We start from the raw sequence: 26734 nt of genomic DNA on the forward strand, positions 1-26734 counted from the left end.
TTTCCTCAGATGAGATTCTGGTGCAGTCCTTCAGAGTTTCCTGAAGACAATCAAAGAGTGCATTGTGACATATGCACTATATTTAAACAATCACTTGTTCATGCTACGAAGATTTAACGAATACAATTCTTTTTTGTGATGAACTATGTGAGCAACTGTAAGAAACAAATACTTTAAATCCACCACCATTTGTTGATCTCACTGAAACATTCCCAATGTTGTGACGAGTGACCAGCATGTAGCTGGGTTTGAGGATTGCCAGACTATTGATATACATCTTTATAAAAGTAGCTTTTACAAACCTGGCAACATTTAAAACTGACGCCACCCTGTGCCTTGTCACTGGTCATTCAAATGTCCCCAACATCTTCAGACATCCAGTCATTATCTGCACACTCGTTCCCTTTACAGAATACAGAATACCAAAAAGGAGGTTGTTCTTCGTGGTGGGGGTCAAAGTATATTTCAGTGCACACAGACCTCGTCAACTTCCTCCCACACTCTTCCTCTCCACCTTCATCTTTCTCCCTCCATCCCTCCCCTGCTCAGTGTGGCTCCTGAATATTTAATAAGCCTGAATTACTGAGACCCTCAACCGTAATGACGGGGAAATCAGACAATTAAATCAGAAGGGCTCCGGCTTTAAGTCTCACCTCCCCCAGAGGAGCCAGAGATTATTTAAAGTGGCACACTGTTTGATTATCTAATCCTCCTCTTGCCCCCTCCGCTTTACTCGCACAGCGCCATCGCCTGCTCCACTTGCCACCGCAAATTACCATGAAACACCGATGAGCACTGTATTTAAGTCCTTTTCCATAAGCGGGAGCCTGGCTCCGTGAAGTCTCGAGGGAACGGCACTATGGGAGTTACTCTTTACACTCAGTTATCACCGTTTAGCAAGCGCTCAAAGGGAATGTCATCAACACTGAGATGTGTACCTTTCTATGAAATCCACATACATTATCAATGAAATTGGTACTTATGTGTACAAAAACATATGAACAATTTTTAATGTATGTTGTTTATTGGGTTAAAAAAACCACAACAGATACAAAATTATATGCAGTTCAAAGAGACCAAAAACCCAATGGGGAAATGTGAAGCCTTCACCTAAATAATGTTAAAGTGTTATAAAAATCACAATTATACAAACATTTATAATGTTAATATCGCATTAATGGATTATAAATTAGAATTTATGTCAGTGATATAATATACTTTATTCTGAAAAAAGCAGTGCTGCACAATTACTTACTTTAGTTGTGTTACTTTGAGTACAATTTGATGCTACATCTTTTACGAGTTATTCTTCTTCTTGTTTTTCTTCTTCTTCTTCTTCTTCTTCTTCTTCTTCTTCTTCTTCTTCTTCTTCTTCTTCTTCTTCTTCTTCTAATATGAATATCTCAGTAATTCAGGCTTATTAAATATTCAGGAGCCACACTGAGCAGGGGAGGGATGGAGGGAGAGAGATGAAGGTGGAGAGGAAGAGTGTGGGAGGAAGTTGACGAGGTCTGTGTGCACTGAAATATACTGTGACTCCCACCATGAAGAACAACCTCCTTTTTGGTATTCTGTATTCTGTATAGGGAACGAGTTTGCAGATAATGACTGGATGTCTGAAGATGTTGGGGACATTTGAATGACCAGTGACAAGGCACAGGGTGGCGTCAGTTTTAAATGTTGCCAGGTTTGTAAAAGCTACTTTTATAAAGATGCATATCAATAGTCTGGCAACCCTCAAACCCAGCTACATGCTGGTCACTCGTCACAACATTGGGAATGTTTCAGTGAGATCAACAAATGGTGGTGGATTTAAAGCACTTGTTTCTTACAGTTGCTCACATAGTTTATCACAAAAAAGAATTGTATTTGTTAAATCTTCGTAGCACGAACAAGTGATTGTTTAAATAGAGTGCAGATGTCACAATGCACTCTTTGATTGTCTTCAGGAAACTCTGAAGGACTGCAACAGAATATCATCTGAGGAAACTACCATATGCATATTTCAAATGTAAAAGTATCAGATCTAAAGGTACATAATAAAATATGAATATCTAAAACAAACTAAATGCAATTTATTTTGTCTTGGAAAACCTAAATAAGCATATACAAATTGCAATTGTTTTGTACAATCTAGCTCGCATTTTCATGAAACACTTCAGCAATAAAAAAGTTAGAGAACAATACTTGACTTAAACGGATATGTATATCAATTTTGGATCATTGAGCTAGAAAAAAAAATACACGTTGATGTAAAATGAGCTACTACTTAGGTCATATTTCTTCTGGAATTGTTGTCAGGCTGACTGATCATCCAGACAAAGTGACAGATTGTGATTGAGTAGATAGTAATAGCTTCCTTTATGCCTGCCGGTGCATCACACACAGGTTCTCACAGACAGAGCCATGAATATTCATGAGTATACAGCTGAGGCTCAACACTGCTTCATTTAGCGTTAGCCAGAGAGAGGCCAATGATAGCATTGTAAACACACAGCCATCAGGGCTTTAATAGCTGGACTCCAGTTCTGGCTAATTAGGCTCCACATGCATCTACACACACACCACTGATAGAAACACACACACTTGGATAGCTGTTGTGCTGGAGACTTCCCTCCTCAGTTGTGCTTTCAGCAGACAAACATCTGTCTGGTGGTAAAGTGCTTACACAGCTGGTTGAGAATAGCTGGTGTAGTATTACACTGTTCATGGCTTGATTCAGTTTGATGAGATAGAGTTTCATCGCTCCGGCTACACAGGCAGGTGTGCCCTCAGGAACGCAGGAGTAGTGGTTCCGATTGGGGAGCTAAGATAAAAACACTGGACAAAACCGGCTGTGTTTCCAGAGGGAGTAATGTGAAATCTGATCTCGAGTGATGTCAGCATTGGTCGGTTCTGAAGACTAAAGGATAGATGTAAAGTTGTTGTGCAATAACCTCTCCTTTGACAGTGCATCTTTCTCATAACTGTGTAACTGTGTATATGTACATTAGTCATGTATTATAGTTAACGTCTTTTATTGTATACTATGAAGTATGCTTTATTGTAGCTTTTGTGGAACTGCATACCATATCTCGTATGGTATAGTATAGTACGGTATAATATGGTATAGTTTGGTATTATATGTTATCGTATGGTGTCACATCACATCGTGTCGCATCGTATTGTATTGTTAGTTTGAAAATGAGGTTGGCATTGTTGGTGTCCAGTGGTGATAAGCCAAATGCACCTGAATAAAACTTCAATTCTGCTAAAGATTGTGACATTTAAATGATGCCATCTAAATGATCTATAATGAATCATTACTGATTATTAATGCCCTTCTTGTATTGTTTCATGGCTCTCTGTGATTTTCCACATCACTCTGACAGTATCTAAAATCGCTCTTCGTTTTAACACGACAGAGGAATGTGGGGCAGCGTCGAGGCCAAGCGCCTCAGGGTTTAAGCTTCCCTGTTGCCTCCTGATTTGAATATCGTTCAACGTCCATTTGCATCTAGTTTTAATAGCGGTTTATTCAGTCAAGCAGAAAATGACATCTTTATCTGTGGTTGACATATGAGGCTGTTAGCCCCGGGCTAGCGTGGGTCTAGTTAATGAGCAGAGGGATGCTGCCGCTGATTGGGAGCAGTAATAAAAATTCCAGACATTTTATCTGACTCAACTACGCAGCGAGCAGACCCGCACTGCTTCAGGTTTGTAGCTCAGGTGTGAAGAGAAAGGAGGAGAGGTGCTTGGTTTGTGTGCGTATATTTTGTATTCCTGTATTTGTGTACTCACTGGGGCCCAATTTACTTCAAAGTCTTTATGGAGGGCAGAGAAAGATTTAGGCAATTTATTCCCAAGGAATGATTCCAGAATAAAAACCTTTGACAAGGAAAACAGAAAGAAACATTGATCAGAGTAAAATCAGAATCAGAACACTTAAGTTATACTAGAGGAAATAGGTTTTTGTTACAGTTGCTTAAAGTAAATAGCTCACATGATAAGAAGGAGGAACCCCTTTTCCAGGTCTGATAGACATGCAATAAATGCCATGTTTACTGACGCAAATAGCAATATATAAATCAAAAATGAAACATTTCAATGATTTGTTTTGTATGGATGATAATGGTTTATCATACCGGAATGTTTGGGTATTTGTTTATTAATGTGTCTGGACAACCATGAAGGATGGGTCATGTAGATAAACAAGTATGTATAATATAAACATCTAGGAAGAGTCTATAGAACAATAGGTTAAATCCTATTGTACACCTTTCAGCACAATTTATTATGTGAATGATAATTGAAATCAAAGTAAAAGAAAAATGCTTTATTTTCTCACTTTATTTTGATATATTTATTTTGCATGTGTTTAAGCGTTGAAACATTTTACTGGACATTATACCTGTGTGTTTCCTCCCCTCCACCATTTACAGTACACTCCGGGAATCTTGCTTGGTAAGCAACAGAGGTCTTTGTGTTGCCATGCCAACCACAGCAGCTGTCAGGTTGCCTCCTGTAAGAATGACAAATGGTTTTTATTAGAGGGTCTCTAAATTGGTGGGATCCCCCGCTCCATAGACATGCTTATCCCAGCCTGATCAAACTGGAGTCAGTGTGCCAATAACTGTGAGCGGGCCTAATTACAACACAGGCCCTCCTGGGCTCATCATACACTCATTATTACTCACACACCACTCTGCATTCTGGCGCCAGTCACTGTGTGACATTTTCATAGTGGGAAACAATGTGGCGCCGCATATGGCAGTGTTATGGCGGCAGTTTCCATTTGACTAAATGTGAATTCAATTTGACAGTGAATCAAGAATCTATTTGATGAATGTGTAACTGTTACATCAATACAATTTCCAAACACTCATCATCAGGGAGTTCCATGTTGTGTGTCTATCATAATAAGAGACACATATTGTTAAATATTGTTGCTTTGAATGTTACAGATGCAAACGTAAATAAATTAGAGAATTGCATTACTTTTGATGCAGATTATTGAGTATGCAACACCAACATCCTCCCAATTTTTTAAATTTTTTTTTAATTTATAAATAAATTCCAAGCACAAATTACATCTTACACTGCTAATTGGTGGGTTCATCTTAAAATATCTTGTCAAGAGACATTTTCAAAAAGAACATGTTTGAAGTATTACCGCACCCTATGTTTTTCTATTAATTTACCACCTCAAGATAATTGTTTTAGTGAATCGTAGTTAGAGATTGATGCTGCGACTGTATGAGCAGCAACCCTATTATTTTTCATGCTGTATGACTTTGAGTAGCCAAGGTTACGGGGACACTGTACTGTCTCCACGGACCACACTCCCCTCACTAATACACTCTAAGACAGTTACACAGGGGGAGGGAGTGCACTGCCAGCAGAGTGATGAGGAAGCAATTTATCTGCATTGTTTAGCTGACTCCACGGGTTTCCTGCAAGGGGCGTCCAGACTGTTGGTGTTGATAGGTCAGAGCATTGAAAGTTCAAAGGCAAGGCAACTTTATTTATAAAAAAGGCAATTCAAAGTGCTTTACAACAAATATTAAATGCATTAAGATGACATTTAAATACATGTCAAATCAGTCACTAATGCTTCTCCATGTTTAGTTTTGACTGTTGAGACAGAAAGCAGACCTGTTCCAGACTTCCTGAACGTTCTGGTTGGTTCATAATGGAGTAGAAGATCAGAAAAGTATTTTAGCCCTAAAACATTCATTGCTTTATAAACCAACACTAGTATGTGGAAGTCATTCATTTGACTTACTCAGTGCTTTTATTGAAACATAGTCCCCTAGTGTTGTTGTTTTCCATAATCTGAGCCAGCGGAAGCGTGTAGATGTTAAAGATAAAAGGGCCCCAGGATGTAGCCTTGAGGAACTCCTCATGTCATAGTTTACCGCTCAAATGTGTAATCACCCATAGAAAGAAAGAATTTCCTATCCTTTTATTAGGATTCCAACTGATATACTACTGTGGCAGAAGGCCCCTCTGAGTTTCCAGTCAGTCTATAAATATGCTGTCATCAACTATGACAAATGCAGCACTGACATCTAAATAATACCATGACTGAGACAAAGAGAAAATAGCAGTCTGAGCTCAGGTGACACAAGGAGTTTATAGATATACTGTACTGTAAACAATGAAACACTTAGAGGATTGCACTGCATGCAGATCTGCTAATATGTAAACAGATTTACTCAAGTCAGTTTTTAGTCAGTAGCTTCTTACAATATCTTCACCACATCTCATATGCAGTACTGACAGCATAGAGTGTTAGGAGCAAAGACAGAGGGACTGGCTTCAGATCTGTTATACTAACAGATTTTCTTTTGATTGCTCTGCTTAGCTCTGATCTGACTTTGCATATGAAAGTCTTTTTTTCTTCACTGGGAGCGCATAGCTGTAAGCTAATTTGTAAGTCATTTTAGATGACAGAGAGTGGATGTATCCCAGAGGCGCTATTCTCTCTTGATCCTTTATTCTCCCTCTCTCTGTCTCTCTCTCTCCTACACATTATACTAATAAAACCTGATCGGGAATTATTTCCTTTTAGTCCTAGCCGCATTAGCCAGTGATTCCAGTAACATTACCCCTACACCAGAAGCAAACTGCAAATATTAACGATGTCATTGTATGGATATGATTCAGTCTTTACTTACTGTTCTAATTAAGTCTCACAAACAAGTTATGTTTGAGGGAAGAGTAAAGTAAAATTTGAATGAACAAAGAGTCTTCTTGGAGGTTTAGTGTGGCGTATATGGGAAATAATTGAAGCTATTGAGTAGGGATCCAATGAAAGGGTCTTGTGTTTGTGACTTCATCGATGCCAAAGCAGCTGGGCGGGCCGACGAAGGGAAGAGGATACAACTGACAGTAGATGAAGTGAAGGCATGGTCTGAAATGTACACTTAAATACAAAAAGTCATATTGTAAGCAGCCAGAACATCTCTGCAGCCCCACAATACTTAAGTCAAAATTATATTTTTACATATTACCTTTACTGCAATTTGGATATTGCACTAGTCAAAATAAGAGTGTGTACTACCTCTTGTTCTTCCCTGTGTTTTTCCTCTACTTCTCAGTTTCTCCTCCCACTCCTCTCTGTCCTCTTATTTCCCCTTTCTCACTGCACCATTACTGTCGTCTGTAAACATGTTGGAAGTCGCCACTCCATCCATTGTCTGCGAATGTAAGAATCTCGAAGTGGCCAATCAGTTTTCCAGAGATTTTCTTGAGAAACCAAAAGAAATGTTGATGATGTTTGCAGTAATGGATGATTGATTGTTGCATGTAATACAATGATCATAAATTGCACCTCCTTCCATTTGTCTAGCATGCACTGTTCCCAGGCTGGTACCAGCAACCTGTGCACAGGCTGGTACCAGCAGCCTTCATCTGCGTTAAACTGTCATGACAAGACAAAATGAGAGTAATTCAACACCCCATAAAGTCTGCATTATGATATCTCTACCAATATTGCCTTAATCCCCGAGCATATGGCGGCCCCACTTGATCCCCTTCCCAGATTGGCTTCTCCATCATCGCTGACAGGAAATACCCCGGCAGCCACCGGCTACAGCACACACATCACTCCTCATAAAAACGGACTGCCTCCCTCCACTTCTATGCGTTCACACACATTAGCATAACATTAGCATTATATGAGCACAACCGACCTGCGCAGCCATGGCTTATCAAAGCGCTCTGTGATCCCTCAGAGAGCGCGAGGGAGAGAGAGCAGAGCGATGAGCTACATGATAACGAGCTGTGTTACACTGCTGCACAACACACAGCCTTGTCACAGAGCCTCAGAGCTGCGCCGCGCCAAATGGGCTGCAGCAGATGTTTGGTGACTACAACCACAGAGCTGCGTTACTCACTTGACTTGCAAATATTTGCTAAGAGACTTCAAAACTGGATTTTCTGTATCTGTATTTAAGGTATTCGAGTGCATGAGACTGAATACACACAGGAGGACTGTAGAATGTTATTGGTTATAAGATGTTGATTGTCTCCTGTGATGAAATCTGGAGGCAACTTATTCTTTTTTGTTTGTTTCATGTCTCACTTGCAGTTTTTCAGACATTTTCAGGATTGTATTGATTTGTTGTGAGGTCCCAACATTCATTGTTAAAAAACGATATATGATCCACTATCTTGTTCCTGTGTCAGTACTGCTAATGTGTATATATAGATCCGCAATCTCTCTCATCATTTGTATTTTTAATATTACACATCCTTAACACTCCTGCTCACAATGTGACATTTAAAAATGAATAAATAACATAGCAAAGTATCTACTACATCATAGATAGCTCTTTTCCTTTATATCACAAGATATAACAATATTTTTTTGAATTTTCTACTCTATTCCTTTTATTATCAATTACCATATTTAGGAATCAAACACACTTGGTAATGAATTCCATGAATAGAATATTGATGTCTGTCTGCACAGCAGTTCTTTGAGGTATAGTGATATTTGTAATGGGGCATACTAGAGAATAATATGTATTGTTTGTTTACGCTTAACCAAGCCAAATCATTATTCCTGATACAACTGTATGATTCAATGCTTTTATTGATGAAAAAAACCTTTGCAGACATGATGTATAGTGTTTTATAGCAGCCCATTTTTACCACCATTTGATCTAAGACATTTTCTTATCAACAGTCACTAATAGCCTTGCATCTGTTACGTGAATATCTAATTATTTTTATCGTCCAGTGTAACATTTGTGCAGCTTTTGGAATCAGATGCCATACACTTTGTATTTTCTACATTAAGAACCAATTTATTTACTGTTTTCTGTAATCTATTTACTGTAACTATTTGTTTAGAAAGTGCCATTTGTAAAAACAGAACCATAAACAACATCCTTGAAGCACTTACTGCTCTTACTTAAGAATACAATGTACAGCAAGCTGAGTGGGGAGTCATTACATGAGGACAGGTGACAGATCCTGCAGTCGAGCGTTCAGTCTGCAGGCTGTGTTCGCTCTCAGATGGACTGTGTTGTACAGACTCTAGAAGCTCAACACTGTTCAACACTATTCTGATTGACCATACATAGCTTGGAGGTCAAATAAAGGTGAAATATCTGGACTCTGGTTGGCCCATAGGTAGTAGCCATGTTCATGGGTAGCTGTTTTAAATTGCATTGTTCATCAGTAATGTTGAATGATGTTTTATTTTCCAGTGTCACGGTTTCTCATCACATCCACGGGAGCCCTGTATATCCTGGATGTGCAAATGGAAGACGGGCTGTACAACTACAGGTGTATGACACGCCATCGGTACACAGGAGAGACTCGACAGAGCAATAGTGCCCGCCTCATTGTCTCAGGTAACTCAAACACAATTATATGCATTGTTAAAATTGTGCATTAGCATCACATTCTGTAGCTCTTTCAAATTGTTCTTTTTGGATCTAATCTGTTTTACTGTAAAAAGCCAATAATGTGTTCAGTATTAGATGATCCGATTTTATTTAGATTTTGATTTAAATGTTGATTCTGGTTGGAAGGACAGAGTGACAGCAGACCAATTGGAAAAATACATCTTTGAATGTAAAGAAAATCTGGAATATGTGATTGAATGGAGAGTGACAGCAAACATACATGAATTAAAGAGGAGATGACATGTGATAAAGGCCATCAGAGTTTGTAAGGATGGCTCCAGGACAGAACATCTTTTGCCTTACCTCAAACCCATACAAAGGGAAATACTTTACACTTTAAGAGTTGACTTGTTACGAGGGGTTCTACTAAACCAGTGAAAACATGAGGTCCTCTTGGACTAGGTTTAAAACAGTCCGAAGGGCACATTGGGTCTCAACAGAAAATATATTAAGTTGCATGATGGAGTTAATCCAGATAAAACATGAATCTCCCTGTTATTCGATATGTATCAGAATGTGGTTTATTTGTTTTGAGTGTTGAGACAAAAATAACAAAAATCTCTTACTGTACCCTAATTCGCTCATGCAGACCCCACCAACTCAGCGCCCCACATCCTGGACAGCTTCGAGCGTCGTGAGGTCATGGGCTCTCATCGAGTGGAGTTGCCCTGCAAGGCCTCCGGTCACCCCGCACCCAAATACCGCTGGCTAAAGGACAACCGGCCGCTGGAGCCAGACCCTCGCTTCAGACAGAGTGTGACAGGCCTGCTGATAGAGAGAGCCCAGCCCGGCGACACAGGGACTTATGTGTGTGAAGTGTGGAATGGATATGGAAACGCTGAGGTGGCTGGCATGCTGCTGGTTATAGGTCAGTGCCCCATGGGCTGGTGGTAATTCATTGATTGGGTTGATTTTCAACACATGTTGTGTCTCAAATAGCGTATTTCTTTAATTACATGGGCTGTTTTTGAGTTCCTAATTGCATCCCAATGCCAAGTATGGCAAAATTCATTGAACTGTAAGTACCCAAATGGTGCACTCATAACAGTCAATACGTTGATTAGGGAACGCTGGACACTTCTCACACGATTGCTATCTTAGAGCAACCCGCTGCGTTTAGTCTGTACAAATAAAGGTTATACAAATGTTTTTTTTCAATATCTAATAAACCACAACACTGTTGCTGAAAATAAATCACTGTTTTTCAAACTACTACTTTGCTAGCTAGCTAGCTAACAGTGGCTATCGTCCCTTCCTCTGAGGGCACAGCGGCAGTGTGGGCAAGTGTCAACCCAGTCTCATGGCATTTTGTGTTATAGTCACGAAATTGAATCTATTGATTTGTGTTCACCAACACGATTATCCCCTTTTTTTCATGTCACACAGAACAATTTTAAAAGCAATGTATTTCTACTGGTAATGTGTTTCGTGCCTGCAGCACGTCTTTTTTTCTCCGGTCGGGTCGTGGAAGACCGGAAGCTGTGTGGTTCATAAAAACATGTTCTTACTCAATATCAAGCCACAATTATTGCTTTTATTTTAAATCGTATAATTCCGGACTTTTGTTGCCGTCTATGAGGAAAATAAATGGGGCTCAGAGCCTCAGAATACTGAAATCTGTATTTTTTGAATCTTTTTTTCCTTCTAATTTGTTATTTTTTTCAAAATAACACACTGTTATTTACTCACCAATAACACACAATTATCCTTGCTTTTATTTATTGGTTTTATTCCATAATCTCAGGCTTTTTTGGCGTCCGTCAGGAACTGAATTTCAAAATAAAAATAACCGGAAACAGACCGAGGCATTTCGAGCGATTACCCTACGCTATGTTTTAAGCTCGCTGATTGGATGTTTTAGCCGCAATGCATGCTGGGATTTGGTGTTTATATGATATGAAATCGGAAAAACATTTTAAAATAATAAAATAATACTTAATTCCGAGTGTTCTTGCTTTTCTCTTTGACAGTCATCACATAATGGCATTGTAATACACGGTTCGGCTGCATTACATATTACAGATCTGCCGTAGTTCTTTATTTATAGAGCCCTGATGAGAAGACCTTTGGAGAAACTGGAAGAAATGCCGCCGAAACTGAATACTTGATGTGGATCATAAATATATCAAAAATTAAACAACATCTTCAATTTCTCTTCACACAATACGTCTCCCTGCAGTATCAACACTAATTCGGCTGACTTTTACATTTGATCTAATTAATAGATTATATTTTACACCATAACTGTGCACAGCTGATATAAAAGGAATTGTAGTTTTTAAAGATATTACTGATTTTCTTTGAATATAAGAATGTAAATACTGAGTCTGAAATAGTATAGCAATATGCTGTAAAATTATGTGAAAGCATGAATAAAACCACACATCTTCAGATGTTGTACATACACAAGTGTCCTACACTAATAATACAAACTTATTATGGCTGTGTGTACCTTGTGCGTTAAAGCATGTTATATAATTATTGTTTTTATGTGTTATATTTGATTAACAAAATATTAAGAGTACATACTTTCATAGGGGGAAAGTAGAAGGTCTGTGATAGAAGTATAGAATATAAAAAATCAAGAAGATACTGTAAGTGATCTCAATAAAACAGTTTAGTGCAAGATGTACAAATATATTAATAGGAGGAGGTGCAAAACAGAAGAACGAATTAACCTTTATTTAAACATTAAATAATACTTTAGATTAAGGTCTTCTTTTAAATAAGAAAAACACTTTGGGGGTATCTATCTAAAGATAAATATTAAGCCTGACAAAGTACTTAACGTCTAATATATTGCTTTCCTGCAATGTTAACTATGTTGAAGCACTTATTTTAACTGATATTATACATAATTATACTCTTATGTATGTAGATAGTATAAGAAATGTGCAGAATACGACAGTTTAATGGTGGAGGTACACACATATTGGTGGATGTCTTTTAATGCGCTGTTGAGGAACCTGTGACCCAAGATTTTCATTCATTGCATACACCGTAGTTGTGTATTATGATATGTCAATAAACCTTTGAAAATCTTGAAATCTTGAAAGGGATGTGCAAAATAGCGATAATATACAGTCTTTAATTAACTATTAGTAGAGAATAACGAGTAATGAATATACTTTATTACTCGTTTCCATTCATGTCAATTGCAGATACATGTTTAGTCTTCTAAAGCACCAACTATCAAATATCTCTCCTGATTGTTGGCACTTGACAATCACCTTACCTGAATTTTACTCAGGTGTAACTAAAGTCTGATTTAAGGGTTGTTTATATTTCACATCATTAATCAGAATCTGCAAAGTAACTCAAATAAGTGTAGTGGAGTAAAAATCCCAGGTTAACCTCTGAATTGTAGTGGAGTAGAATTAAAAAGTAACAATGAGCTGTCATGTGGGTATATATTAATGCTGCGCATTATGGACACAGGCGAGTTTCACCCATTTATTAATTATATGTTTTAAATTTGTACACACCAATGTGTTTAATACTGGCAACTTCTAATTGTGGGAAAAACGAAAACGTTCAGTAGAGACGTCCCATAGAACATTTTGCGAAACACAATAGCCAGCATGTGTAGTTCTGGGGGGGCGCGTTCGATTCCAGTTTTGGATAGTCTGGCGTGGTTTCGTTCAATTTCAAACGGTTGTTTGACGCTCGGCGTAACCTTGGCGCACTGCCACTCCAACATCCAATCCCAGAGCTTGAAGATTAATCATGGGGACTGTAGTCCTAAACGATAGCTGGGGATTATGGGTAGTGTAGTGTCTTCGACCATCCTAAACTCCTAGAGGCTTACGTCTGTTTCCGGTTATTTTTATTTGGAAATTCAGTTCCTGAAGGACGCCAAAAAAGCCCGAGATTATGGAATCAAACCAATAAATAAAAGCAAGATTAATTGTGTGTTATTGGTGAGTAAATAACAGTGTGTTATTTTGAAAAGAATAACAAATTAGAAGGAAAAAAAGATTTAAAAATACAGATTTCAGTGTTCTGAGGCTCCCCATTTATTTTCCTCACAGACGGAAACAAAAGTCCAAAATTATACGATTTAAAATAAAAGCAATAATTGTGGCTTGATATTGAATAAGAACATGTTTTTATGAACCACACAGCTTCCGGTCTTCCACGACCCGACCGGAGAAAAAGACGTGCTGCAGGCACGAAACACATTACCAGTAGAAATACATTGCTTTTAAAATCGTTCTGTGTGACACGAAAAAAAGGGGATAATCGTGTTGGTGAACACGAATCAATAGATTCAATTTTGTGACTATAACACGAAATGCCATGAGACTGGGTTGCAAATGTTCACAGTGTACGACATTTAGTGTTCTAAGGGAAGTGTCCACATTGAGACACAGCAGTAGCCTTTTAAACCTTCACTGGCAAAACAATCATGATGCCTTGATAAAACTACAGACACACACATAGGTCCAAATATTCAAATAATCTGTTAAAAACATCAACGGTTCTCTCTGATCTACAGAAAAGCTGAAGGTTGTGGTGAGCCCGCGAAAGGTGAAGGGCAGCGTTGGTAGCCAGGTGTCACTGTCCTGCAGCGTAACTGGCTCAGAGGAGTACCATTTATCCTGGTACCGCAACGGAGAGCTCATCTACCCCAGCAACAGCGTTCGCATGACGGGCCAAAACAGGGAGAATCTGGTCATGGCTGGTATGGCCAAGAGCGATGGAGGAGCCTATCAGTGTTTCGCCAGACACGCCAAGATGTCCGCCCAGGACTTTGTTCAAGTCATCCTGGAAGGTGAGAATTCACAGTGATCTTACTGGAGAGGTGTTGGTTGCAGGAGATATTATACAGTACTTTGTGTGTATAATCTCTTTCTGTTGTGAGTACCAGTATTGTGTTTGCAAAAGTAAATACAAACTGTCAGTGTGTTCATGTTCCAATCAAACCTATGTATGTGCTATTTGGTGATGCAGTACATTTTCTGATAGGGGCTCACAAACTGTTGCACAAGCTAGGCTGCTACAATTTCTGCCTCCCATGAACACCCCAATGTAAGGAGAATATTGATAATCAATGATGTTGTGGAGCTAGAGAAAGGAGCTGTATTAATCTACTTTACACTGATACTGCTTTTAATACAGAAGACATGAATCTATTGCAATTGAAAAGCAAATCAGTCTGGATTCTGAATAGATCATCAATGACAATAATTATTGAAGAGTAATGACATAAACATTTTGTATCTTCCTCCCCCTCCCAGATGGTACCCCCAAGATCCTGGCTTCATTCAGCGAGAAGGTCTACAACATCAATGAGTTTGTGTCACTGTCGTGCACGGTGAAGGGCACGCCGGAGCCCCGGGTCTCGTGGACTCTGGATGACGAACCTGTGATACGGGACAGCCGCCACCGCATCTCCCACTACAGCAACACCGAGGGCCATGCGGTCAGCCACCTGAACATCAGCCAGACCCAGGTGCCAGACGGAGGGGTGTATCGCTGCATCTGCAACAACTCGGCCGGGACCGTTTCCTACCAGGCGCGAATAAACGTAAGAGGTGCTTGTCAGATCAACTCTTCCAACACACCATCACATACACATCAACATGTCCTGATTCATTCTGTTGTTGTACCTTTTTGATCGGCTACCTTTAGAGTGCCTGGAATTGTCGAGGTTAAAAGAACGTCTGAGTAGGTTATTCCTTTAGAAACCTGTTATTGTAGCATCATGGCTAGGAATACAATTAACCATCAGTCAATGGCATGAGCATTAATGTTTACAAAGCCCGACTACTGCTGAAAGCTTCATATTGGGAGGACTTTAGGGTGATTTACTGTTAGCCTAGCTGTTTGGCTGTTTTGTCATGTAGTGGAAATACTGGGCAGCGTTCTGTGCTGGTTGCAAGACTACTTGTATTTCTCTGTTGCAGAGGGGCAAGGCTACATTATGTACATTTATAGGTTTAATTTGATTGTGTTCATTCTTGCATGTTGTAAGGCTAATAAGGTGATCCTGTAGGCCTTAAGCGAGGGTCTACGGATGCCGAATGCAGTGAAGCAATGAAGATAAATCTGCACAGGTGCCATTGCAGAGAAAGTGTAATGACTGCTTCTCACATCGTTGGCTCCTTAATCGTGCTAAAGAGAGTAGCAACCCAGGATATGCTTGTGCATAAAAAGTACACTACGGAGCCTAGTTAAACTGTCTTCTATAGTGCTTTAAAGAGAAGCCTAATCGTCCATCTTCCTGATAGACACTGAGCTATGGAAGCCTATTGGGTATTCTGTTGGTTTTTCAGAAGTGTGTGCGAAAGCTGGCAACATGAGTAATGGTTTTGATAATAGCTTCATGAGTGGAGAAAGGGAACATTCCACTCTAATGCTTGTCATAGGCAATTACAGCCAGAACCAAAGAGGTTGGAGCGCAAGGTAATAATCACTACAGGATAGAATAGAAGGGTACACGAGTCCCTGGTTCTGCATAAAAAAGAACATGGAGAAAAACAGAGCAGAAAGGGTACGGTGGTTATGATTAATGTACGATTTACGTTCCTTTGTGTTATTGCAAGTACATTCCTGCAATAATTGGTCAATCAGAATGAAGCAAGGCATGATTAAGAATTTTTTTTTTGTGGTGTCTTAAAAGCATACACAATACAGCACAGCTATCTTTTATACCACCCCCCCCGCCTAAAAATCGTTTTAAGAGAGTTGTCTCTCCAATGTGTCCTTCAAGGGCCTGCCAGCATCAGATCAATGAAAAACCTCACTGCCATCGCTGGGCGGGACATGTACATCCACTGCCGTGTCATTGGCTACCCGTACTACTCCATCAAATGGTACAAGGACTCCAATCTGCTGCCCTACAACCACCGGCAGCGGGCCTTTGAGAATAACGGCACCCTGAAGCTGTTTGATGTGCAGAAGGATGTGGATGAAGGAGAATACACCTGCAACGTGCTGGTGCAGCCGCAGCTCTCCACACACCAGAGCGTCTATGTTACTGTGAAAGGTATGAACCTCCATCCGACCTGTCTCCACTCATAGTTCATGACTCAACATGGGATCGTAAGCCAGCACTGAAAAAACTGAAACACTGACTTTAATCAAATATGTGAATTATTTTTGACATAATACATTTAATTAAAACGTTTCAGTTTTGTCAGTGTATATATAGGATGCAAGCATAAGATTAAGGTAACTAAATGTAGTTTTTTGTAATCATTGGTACTCCATCATGAATATGAGCTGTCTGTCAAGTAAACATCCATTTATTTGAGATGTACACACACACTGTATCATACCAAGGGATTCCTAGAGTTCATTCCTGGGTACTTCATCATTGATCTGTTGGTTGGTGGATGCGAACACTTCATCAGTCTCCACACTGACCAGCGGGCGTGCATGCTTAAATGTATCACATTTAAAGATACATTAAAGCATCACCTTAGCGTCTATCTTTCCCTGTCACAGAAAACACAGATAGGCAGAGACATCTCTGACAGCAAAGCAGCGTCTCCATCCTCCCAGCAGCTTATCTGGGGCTCATCTGAATATGCAGTGGCGCTGAGCTGAGCCGTATGATGATAACCTCAGATGGCTTTCTTTCTTCAATGACGCTGCATAATTTGAAATGTCGGATGGGCAACCCCCCTTCCGTTTTTCTCACCGGCAGTGCTAACAAGTGCTAACAAGTGTGCGAGGGAGAAATCACACAGCGTAGGCAAAGCCATGCCGCCATTCCGCCTCGGCTAATTTGCCTCTCGGCTGCTTAGCATTCCATTGCTGCCGAGAGGGAATCCCCACGAGCCTATTATGCCTATTTTGTTGTGAATTAAATAAGCGCTGAAGTGCAGCTTATTCCAATTTTATTTTAAATCATTTAAATTTTCCAAAGCATCTGGTTCTCATGATCGCTACAGTGTCCCCAGAGAGCAAAAGAAAGTGAGAGAGTGTAATATGAATGTTGTTTGAGTGAGAATTCAGCCGCTATACGTGGCAATAGGTAATTACGTTTGATGGGAGAGAGGTGATAAGGAGGGAATAATGCATGTATACAAATGGAAATGGAGGATTTGAATAAATTCCTCTTTTAATCGTCACACAGTTACACAGCACCGCACACACTCCTTTAGTCTTTGCATTTAAAATCCTAGTATTAGGAGCAGTGTTTGGCTACTATACAGCTCCCAGTTAGCTGTATGGGGGGCCAGTGCCTTGCTTAAGTACACCGCTGCAGTGCCCACGAGGCGAACTGATACCTTTCCAAGTGCCAGTCCACACTCTGTAGTTAGTCTATTCTGGGTCTTGAACAGGCGACCTTTGATTCTCAAGCTGCTACCCCAAAAAGCATTTGCTTTTGTTTGACCTTAATCAAAGGCATGTATTACCCACAGGTCTGAGGTGAAAATAACTTTGAATGTCTCCTCCCCAGTTCCACCTACCATCCACCCATTTGAGTTCCCTCGGTTTTCTATCGGCCAGCGAGTCTTCATCCCTTGCGTGGTCATGTCCGGCGACCAGCCCGTCTTCATCACCTGGCAGAAGGATGGTCGGCCAATCCCGGCCAGCCTGGGTGTCACCATAGACAACATAGACTTCACCAGCTCCCTGCGAGTCTCCAACCTTACACTGATGCACAATGGGAACTACACCTGCATTGCACGCAACCAGGCCGCCGCCGTAGAGCACCAGAGCCAGCTCATTGTCCGAGGTAAGGAGGGGGCAGTCAACAGAAAGTTGTGATACGAAGAAATGGAAAGACCCTAAGAAATTGCTTTCAAATTCAGCTGTTTTTGATCAGTAGACATAGACACAGATATTTGGTGTCCAGATGAATGGGAGTAATATAATGGCTTCTTGTCTTGCAGTTCCTCCCAAATTTGTGGTGCAACCTAAGGACCAGGATGGCATCTATGGAAAAGCAGTGATCCTAAACTGCTCTGCTGAAGGATATCCTGTTCCTACCATCCAATGGGAATACTCGAAAGGTAAACCCATAGCATACACACACACATTAAATACTGCAGTAACACACAACTTTTCACTCAGGGTTTGGTGAACGTGTTTAACCGTTTTTTTAAGTTTACCTGGATTTACCTTTTGAAAACCAAGCTGAATTGTATGTTAAGATTTTTTTTTAATGCTAACATGACAAATATAATGCCCACAGCCTTGAGGTTGAATGCATAATAAAACCTAGTCCAAACAAGCACTGTGAAATAAGAAAAACAAACTCAGCAGTTATGGGAAGAATCTTTAATTCCTCTAGAAGTAGGAAGATTATATACCCCCTAGATTTACATGATCCCATCCTGACTGAACACAATAACAGGGTTTTCTTTCAACAAAAAGGAAGTGTTTTAAAAGAATGAATATCCATTGCTTCAAATTTGGTCAATTATGACATTGCTTACTGATTATGTGTGCAACTTTAATCTGTATCTGAACTTTGATGACTTTGGTGACCCTGACTTTTCCTCTAGTGCGATCATGATGTTCACATTTTTGATTGAAACAAATATTAATGTTATCCACAGGATATATTTTTATCCAGTTGTTTTATCTGGCACAATCACTATGTCAAAATTTCAAGTTGTTCCATGCTTTAGTTAATTATGAAAAACGAATAAACATATAACCATCCTATCAGTCTTTTTTTGTGCTAACTGCTAATACATCTTTTTGGCATGCTAAAATGCTAAAAAAAAATATAGCATCCAAGATGATACCTGCTTAGCTACCATCAGCATGTATGCATTTTAGTATGCTTACATAAGCATTTAGCTCATAGCACCACTGTGTCTAAATACAGCCTGACATCAGTTACCCCCCCTCAACCAACCAAAAAGAATCTCCACTAATGAATACATTGTAATCAAATATACCGTACATATAAAGATTACAAGTTTGTCAGCAAGACGTATTTCAATTAAAATATTTGTCTTTTATGGTTATTTGAGTAGCATTGACGGAGGATTTGATGGATAACATTGGAACTTCTTCAGCAGATGCATGATATCATTGCTGTTCTTCAATAAACCCTCACAAAGTATTTTCCCCAATGCTTATTTTATCTATTTTATGTGTGTTGGCATATCTGAAAGGTCAAAGACACTGATGCATCCCCCTTCGAGTGCAAACATATTGTAGAAGGGTTTAAATTTAAGTGATTGTGATAAGGAAGAAGAATAACAACTTGTGTCGGCCTTGCATGTTTTCCTGTTTTTGTTCTAATCCTGATCCCTCTGTCCGCTCTTCACAGGCGCCGGGGTCCCTCAGTTCAGATCTATTGCCCTGAACTCAGGCTTTCGCATTGAAGTGCTGGTCAACGGCTCTCTGTTCATCAAGCATGTTCTGGAAGAAGACAGCGGCTTCTACCTGTGTAGAGTCAGCAACGACGTTGGAGCTGATGTCAGCAAGTCCATGTATCTCAATGTCAAAAGTAAGTCTCATGGGAAAACACATCTTAAAACCTAGAATGCCAATTTAAAACTTGCTTCTAAAGTGACGTCTGCATTACGCTTTTTATTTGGGGTTATGTACAGGCTCGAAGAGTAACGGGTTACATAATCAGAACACCAAAAAACACATAATCAGATAACTGGTACAATTTCAAATTAGATTACTATCAGGATTACAATGTTACAATACATTTAAAAAAAGTGTACAATAACTTACGTGGTAAATACGCATACATTACAATACCTCACAAGTTTCAAGTGAAACGAGTCTCAAGTGAGACCATATCTAATGTTCCAGTTCATCATCTCTAGTGCAAATAATGTTTCACCTGGTTGAAATGTTGCCATCAGTTTGTGTTTAAAGGAGGAATAGGAACAAATACAGTTCAGTGCAAGCAGTGCCTTCAAACTGTTAATATAGTGTCATTATTCAAGGATTAACTAATCTTCTAATTTGAAGAAGCATTAAATGATAAATGCTTCATAAACTATGCCATTTTTGTTACTTTCATTCTTTTTTTTAAGCAGAAGGCAGACACTTTATAATTTAGACAAAAACAAAAACTGTTTATCTTGTGATACTTAAATTAGGTTATGTTTTTTTAACAGGTAATTAGTAATGGAAAGAGAATGTATTTTTAAAGTAACCTCCAAACCCTGGTTACGTGTGTAGTGTATTCTTATAGTCGGCTTTCCAAAAATGTTTATTAGTCATGCCTGCTTTCATCACTGTCCTTTTGGAGGCTCTGGCTGATCATGTACAGTGCTGCTGGTCCCGTTAAAGTGAATAGTTACACTCGAGCAGAGAGGTCAGGGGAGGGGAGCTGAGGCAGCTGTGACAGGCAGGCCACCAGCTAGATTCCGTCACGGTGTTTGCTCTGTGCTTTCTGCCTGAATGAATCCCACAAAAGCAACAAACACAGCCACTGCATCTCTTAGAGAAAGTACAGCATTTATCCGCTGTGTGGCCAAGGACTTAGCTCCCCTCCATTAAGCCCTGAATTCTGCATGCAGACAGTAGCTGCCATGTGGAAAAGAGGGTGGAGGGGTGGAGGAGAAGGGGGTGGAAGGAAGAATGGGTTATCCATGTCTGTTCCCCCCCATACAGTATATCTGATGACTTCTCTTTTTTATTGTGTTACTCAGCTTACAATATGTAGGTCTATGTACTTCCATTTGTTCTTAATAAATGTATATTTGCCATGTTTTGATAACCACTGATATTTCTAAATGATTTTAGCTCACACATACATTTATTACATACATTTGAACCACCTACAGATAAAAACAAGCAAAAAAATGACTGTAATTTTATTGGGATATACAGTACATGATGTATAAATCAACTTTCTTTGCAGAGTTGCTTGTTCATTTTCATGTTTGCTTTCTTCCAAATGTCTTTGTCTATTTTCCAAGAAGAACACAGTTTGAAAGAGCAATTAATAAACCATGAGCATCTAATACATGATTTAAATGTCCATAGCATCCCAAAGAGAGAGATCCTAAAAGCATAGGTTTGACAGTCTACATACTGCTGCAGTGACACACATAATGTATATGTGAGTATGAGCGTGTGCATGTGATGGAGGATTTGCCTGTGTGAGTGTGGCCTCCCGGCTGGGGGCTCATTTTGATCAGGCGCTGCTAGATGAGGCTTATGCCACTGTGGCTCTTATCAAGCCAGAGCAGCGCCCCCCCCGCTGAGCGTCTCAATGTCTGCCAGTCACAGCCACTCCTTCATGACCCCTCCTGTCTGACTGCAGCCTAGCATGCTCCTCACACTACAGACCTGACAACAGACGTGTGCAGAAACACAGAGGCAGCAACTCACAATACAGTCGGCCCTCAAGTCATTCAAGTGTGATTTACAGTGCAAAGACTTTAGTGCCTTAGCCAAGAACCTTTTTAGTGCATCTCACCATGCTACATACTCTGAAAAAACTGAAACGTTGACTTTTATTAAATGTGTCATGTCAACATATGTCATATAACTGTATTAGTTTAGTTGTAAGTAATAATATTACATTTAATTGTTTTCAACTAAACTGATGCAGTTATGTGAAATCTCTGGACACAATACATCTAATCAAAGTCGACGTTCAGTTTTGTCAGTGTATATCTACCCAGTTTCAGACTTGTAGGTGAAACCACTGCCTTTTAGCAACTTTCCAGGGGGTGTTATAGAGACTTTTTGCCCACACTCAAGAACTAGACCCCTAACCAATCCTGAAAGAGTGCCAAAGATATCCAGCTTTTTAGCTCGTTTAGGCCCTCAAAAACTCTTTTACATTTCATGTACGTTATAATAATAATAATTTGAAGGATTCCGATATGTCATTCGCTCGGGCCTTAAATATTATTTTTAATTCACAAAATTGTAAAAGTATGTATTTTAACCAGATCCCTGATTTACATTTGATCCTAGAAAAGAAATACAGAAACACAGATTATTGATATCTGTCTTTTCATGTCTGACGGTTTTCAGAGTGTGTGTATGATTGTGTGTGTGTGCCTTTGATGTCGGACTCTGTGCTGTTTTTATGTTGTTTTTCCAGGCCAGCATACACCACTTGAGTAGTGGCAGCTACTTAAGAGGCTTAGCAGCCAATTAGGGAGGCACACAAGCTGACGCACGCTGAAGCACTCACGTGATGGATAGTATGATCCTCGCTGTGTATTATTGGATGTCCCAGTGTGGCTTGATGTATCAGTAAACAAACAGCAGTAAATCAATACATTCAATCTGAAATTCTGTGGTGAAGAGTGTACACATGTGCACTGGGAAGATGCTATAAGGTCATGCATGTGACGCAGGTGAGCAAACACGCGCACACAAAGCACTGCTCATGCTAATACAAAGGCGTAATGTAAGGGCACAGGTACATGCAGCCATTACAAAGGAGTAATGGGCCATGCGGGTAATGCAGCGCTTTAGATAGATCCCCTTCTGCTACTCCATTGTGCTGGACTCCCTGGGAAATGAATTGCGGCTATTGTGATGTCCTCGCTTGGCACTTTCATTCAGTGTGTGCATGGGCGAATCTCTCGTCATAATACACCATGCATCATTCTGTAGGAACACTGCCACCGCTCTAACAGCCAGTAGAAATGGCAGTCTCTATACCGGGAGTTGTTCTTGTTCATGTGTGTACAGATGCACATGTTTTATATAGAGAAATAACTTCTCTTGTGTTATAACACTGGGTGCAGGTGCAGGCTTAACCTTCCTGTTGTCCTTGGGTCAGATTTGACCTGTTTGAAAATGTTTATATGTCGGAATAAGAGGAATGGTTCCATATTACGCTCTTTGCAAGTAATGATCACTACTTTAATTGAATGATGCTTGTTTTATTAAAATGTATAGCATATGTGCTGTTTCCTGTAAAACAAAAATCAAATCATTAACAAAATGCTTTTATTACATTTTGCTTTATAAACAGTCAAACTGCACAGTTCACGGGGATACAAATTATTTATTTAAGATTTCCATTCAGACATCCTTGCCTCTAAAAAAAGATGCAATTCAGTCAATTCATTACCAATCCACAGCGGATGCTATCAGATTCAGTCAACAGCCACTCAATGTTTATCAGGGCCAATTAAGACCAATCAAGCCTATTAGACATCATAATGTTGGCAGACAGTGATGAGGGCAGAGCGCTTAATGAGGCTTCACTGAAGAGAAGAGGTAAATGTTCCTGTGGTCACTGAGCAGCCTGTGTCCTTCAGACTGCCATAAGGCCCCCATACCTCTCATCTCCATTTCTTTCATCTAGTTTACTCATCTGCTTCCATCCCCCTCCCCCCCCCCCCCACACCTGTGCAAAGACACACTGCCCATTCTGCATCGTGCATTGCTCCCTTTCCAAGCAAATTGTGCAGCTAAGGGAATTATTTCAGTACATTGCAGACAGCCAGTGAACCAGTCACCCCCCCCCCCCCCCCCCCCCTCATCCACACAGTCTCTTCCCCAGCCCACTTACAATGTGCCTCCAGGGCAGGGAGCTACACATATCTCTGCTCGTCTTCTCTTGTCTGGCCTTTGTGGCCCCCTTAAACCAGGGTCAGTGCCCAGTGCTATCATCTGGAGAGAAAAGCCCCGAGGGGATTTGTATTAAATATTTTTCAGCACTCTTTTGTTTCTATTATCTATATCATATTATTATGGATTTTATTAAAGTTATTTGGAGAGAGGTGCAGGTAATTAGTCTTTTTTTTAGCACTTTTAGTTCCAATGTCTTGAAGTAATTTTTTTAATTACGTTGAACGCATGAACTAAGGTCTGTTGTTAACACAAGCCTAAGAGATGTTTATGTTTTGATAAAAATATGTCAGTTAATAATACCCCACTGGTGAATGTCCAAAGCTTCAATGTGTTTTAAAAACAGCTGTTGCTAAGTAAATGAGAATATTAAACATCACGCTTAACATTAGCTGCCTTTAGTTTAGCCTTGGTGACCTAACCCTGACCGTCATGTATTACGTTTATAGCCTCACGTTAGCTTGTTGCTTCTTGCATTTGAATGTATGCGCAATATGAATGTGTGTTTGCCACATATCTTATTTTCTGTAATATTCCGAGATCCAAGGCAAAACCTCAATACTTTTTGTCCAGGGAGCCCTTGTGATGCTAACATCCCAACCCAGTCTCACGGCATTTCGTGTTATAGTCACAACATGTAATCTATTGATTCGTGTTCACCAACAGGATTTTCCCTTTTTTTTGTGTCACACATAACAATTTTAAAAGCAATGTATTTCTATTGGTAGTGTGTTTCGTGCCTGCACCTCGTCTTTTTGTCCGGTCGGGTCTTGGAAGACCGGAAGCTGTGTGGTTAATGAAAACATTTTCTTACTCAATATTGAGTCACGATTATTGTTTTTATTTTCAATCGTATAATGTCGGACTTTTTTACTTCTAATTTGTTATTCTTTTTTAAATAACACACTGTTATTTACTCAACAATAACACACAATTATCCTTGTTTTTATTTATTTGTTTAATTCTATAATCTCAGGCTTTTTTGCCATCCGTCAGGACCTGAATTTCAAAATAAAGTCACCGGAAACAGACATTTCCGGGACATTTCGATATACACCCACTGAACTGATTACCCAAGATCCTCAGCTATGGTTGAAGCTAGGTGATTGGATGTTTTAGCCGCAATGCACGTTGGGATATGGTGTTTATGCGATATGAAATCCGAAAACATTTACATTTTTTTTATAATAATACTTTAATCCGAGTGTGCTTGCTTTTCTCTTTGGAAGTCATCACATAACGGCATTGCAATACACGGTTCTGCTGCATTAAATATTACACATCTGCCGTAGTTCTTTATTTATAGAGCCCTGATTAGAGACTCAGCCTCCCTGGGAAAGTTTACTCTAAGGTACTCGAAAGGAGGGTCAGGCCGATTGTCGAACCTCAGATTGAGGAGGAACAATGCGGATTCCGTCCTGGTCGTGGAACAACGGATCAGCTTTTTACTCTCGTAAGGATCCTGGAGGGGGCCTGGGAGTACGCTTATCCAGTCTACATGTGTTTTGTAGACTTTGAAAAGGCGTATGACCGGGTTCCCAGGGAGTTACTGTGGGAGGTGCTGCAGGAGTATGGGGTGAGGGGGTCTCTACTCAGGGCCATCCAATCTGTGTACTCCCAAAGCGAGAGCTGTCTCCGGGTCCTCGGCAGTAAGTCGGACCCATTTCAGGTGAGGGTTGGCCTCCGCCAAGGCTGCGCTTTGTCCCCAATCCTGTTTGTAATATACATGGATCAGATTTCGAGGCGTAGTCGTGGGGGAGGGGGTCTGCAGTTCGGTGGACTAAGGATTGCACCACTGCTTTTTGCAGATGATGTGGTTCTGATGGCTTCATCGGTCTGCGACCTTCAGCACTCACTGGATCGGTTCGCAACCGAGTGTGAGGCGGCTGGGATGAGGATCAGCACCTCCAAATCTGAGACCATGGTTCTCAGCAGGAAACCGATGGACTGTCCATTCCAAGTAGGGAATGAGTCCTTACCCCAAGTGAAGGAGTTCAAGTATCTCGGGGTCTTGTTCTCGAGTGAGGGAACAATGGAGCGTAAGATGGGTCGGAGAATCGGAGCAGCGGGAGCGGTACTGCAGTCGCTTTACCGCACCGTTGTGACGAAAAGGGAGCTGAGCCAGAAGGCAAAGCTCTCTGTCTACCGGGCCATTTTCGTTCCTACCCTCACCTATGGTCATGAAGGATGGGTCATGACCGAAAGAACGAGATTGCAGATACAAGCGGCCGAGATGGGTTTTCTCCGCAGGGTGGCTGGTGTCTCCCTTAGGGATAAGGTGAGAAGTTCGGTCATCCGGGAGGGACTCGGAGTTGAACCGCTCCTCCTTTGCGTCGAAAGGAGTCAGTTGAGGTGGTTCGGGCACCTAGTTAGGATGCCACCTGGGCGTCTTCCTAGGGAGGTGTTCCAGGCACGTCCAGCTGGGAAGAGACCAAGGGGTAGACCTCGGACCAGGTGGAGGGATTATATCTCTTCGCTGGCCTGGGAGCGCCTTGGGATCCCCCAGTCAGAGCTGGTTGATGTGGCCAGGGAAAAGAAAGTTTGGGGCTCTCTGCTGGAACTGCTACCTCCGCGACCCGACCACGGATAAGCGGGAGAAGATGGAGATGATTAGAAGACTGCTGGACAAACTGTCATCGAAACTGAATACGGAAAGTAAAAGGTCAATGATAGAAATATAGAATATAAAAAATCAAAGAGATACTGTTCGTGATCTCTACAATAAAAGAGTTTAGTGCCGGATGTACAAAGATATTAATAGGAGGAGGTGCAAAACAGAAAAACGAATTAACTTTTATTCAAACATTAAATAATACTTTAAGTTAAGGTCTTCTTTTAAATAAGAACAA

The 26734-nt window shown here is 40.4% G+C and overlaps 1 protein-coding gene across 3 annotated transcripts in view; it reads left to right on the forward strand.

The window, feature by feature from the left end:
- Positions 1-26734, forward strand: part of dscama (Down syndrome cell adhesion molecule a) — a 91866-nt gene that overhangs the window by 38149 nt on the left and 26983 nt on the right. For all 3 annotated transcript variants that reach the window (XM_079651751.1, XM_079651749.1, XM_079651750.1), the window contains exons 4-11: positions 9201-9347; positions 9991-10269; positions 13900-14175; positions 14642-14938; positions 16117-16392; positions 17815-18093; positions 18251-18370; positions 19645-19824. In XM_079651751.1, coding sequence (XP_079507877.1) covers positions 9201-9347; positions 9991-10269; positions 13900-14175; positions 14642-14938; positions 16117-16392; positions 17815-18093; positions 18251-18370; positions 19645-19824 — 1854 coding nt within the window. The remainder of the gene's footprint in view (positions 1-9200; positions 9348-9990; positions 10270-13899; positions 14176-14641; positions 14939-16116; positions 16393-17814; positions 18094-18250; positions 18371-19644; positions 19825-26734) is intronic.

Source organism: Notothenia rossii (genome assembly GCF_949606895.1).
Source record: "Notothenia rossii genome assembly, chromosome: 9".
Lineage (NCBI taxonomy): Eukaryota > Metazoa > Chordata > Actinopteri > Perciformes > Nototheniidae > Notothenia > Notothenia rossii.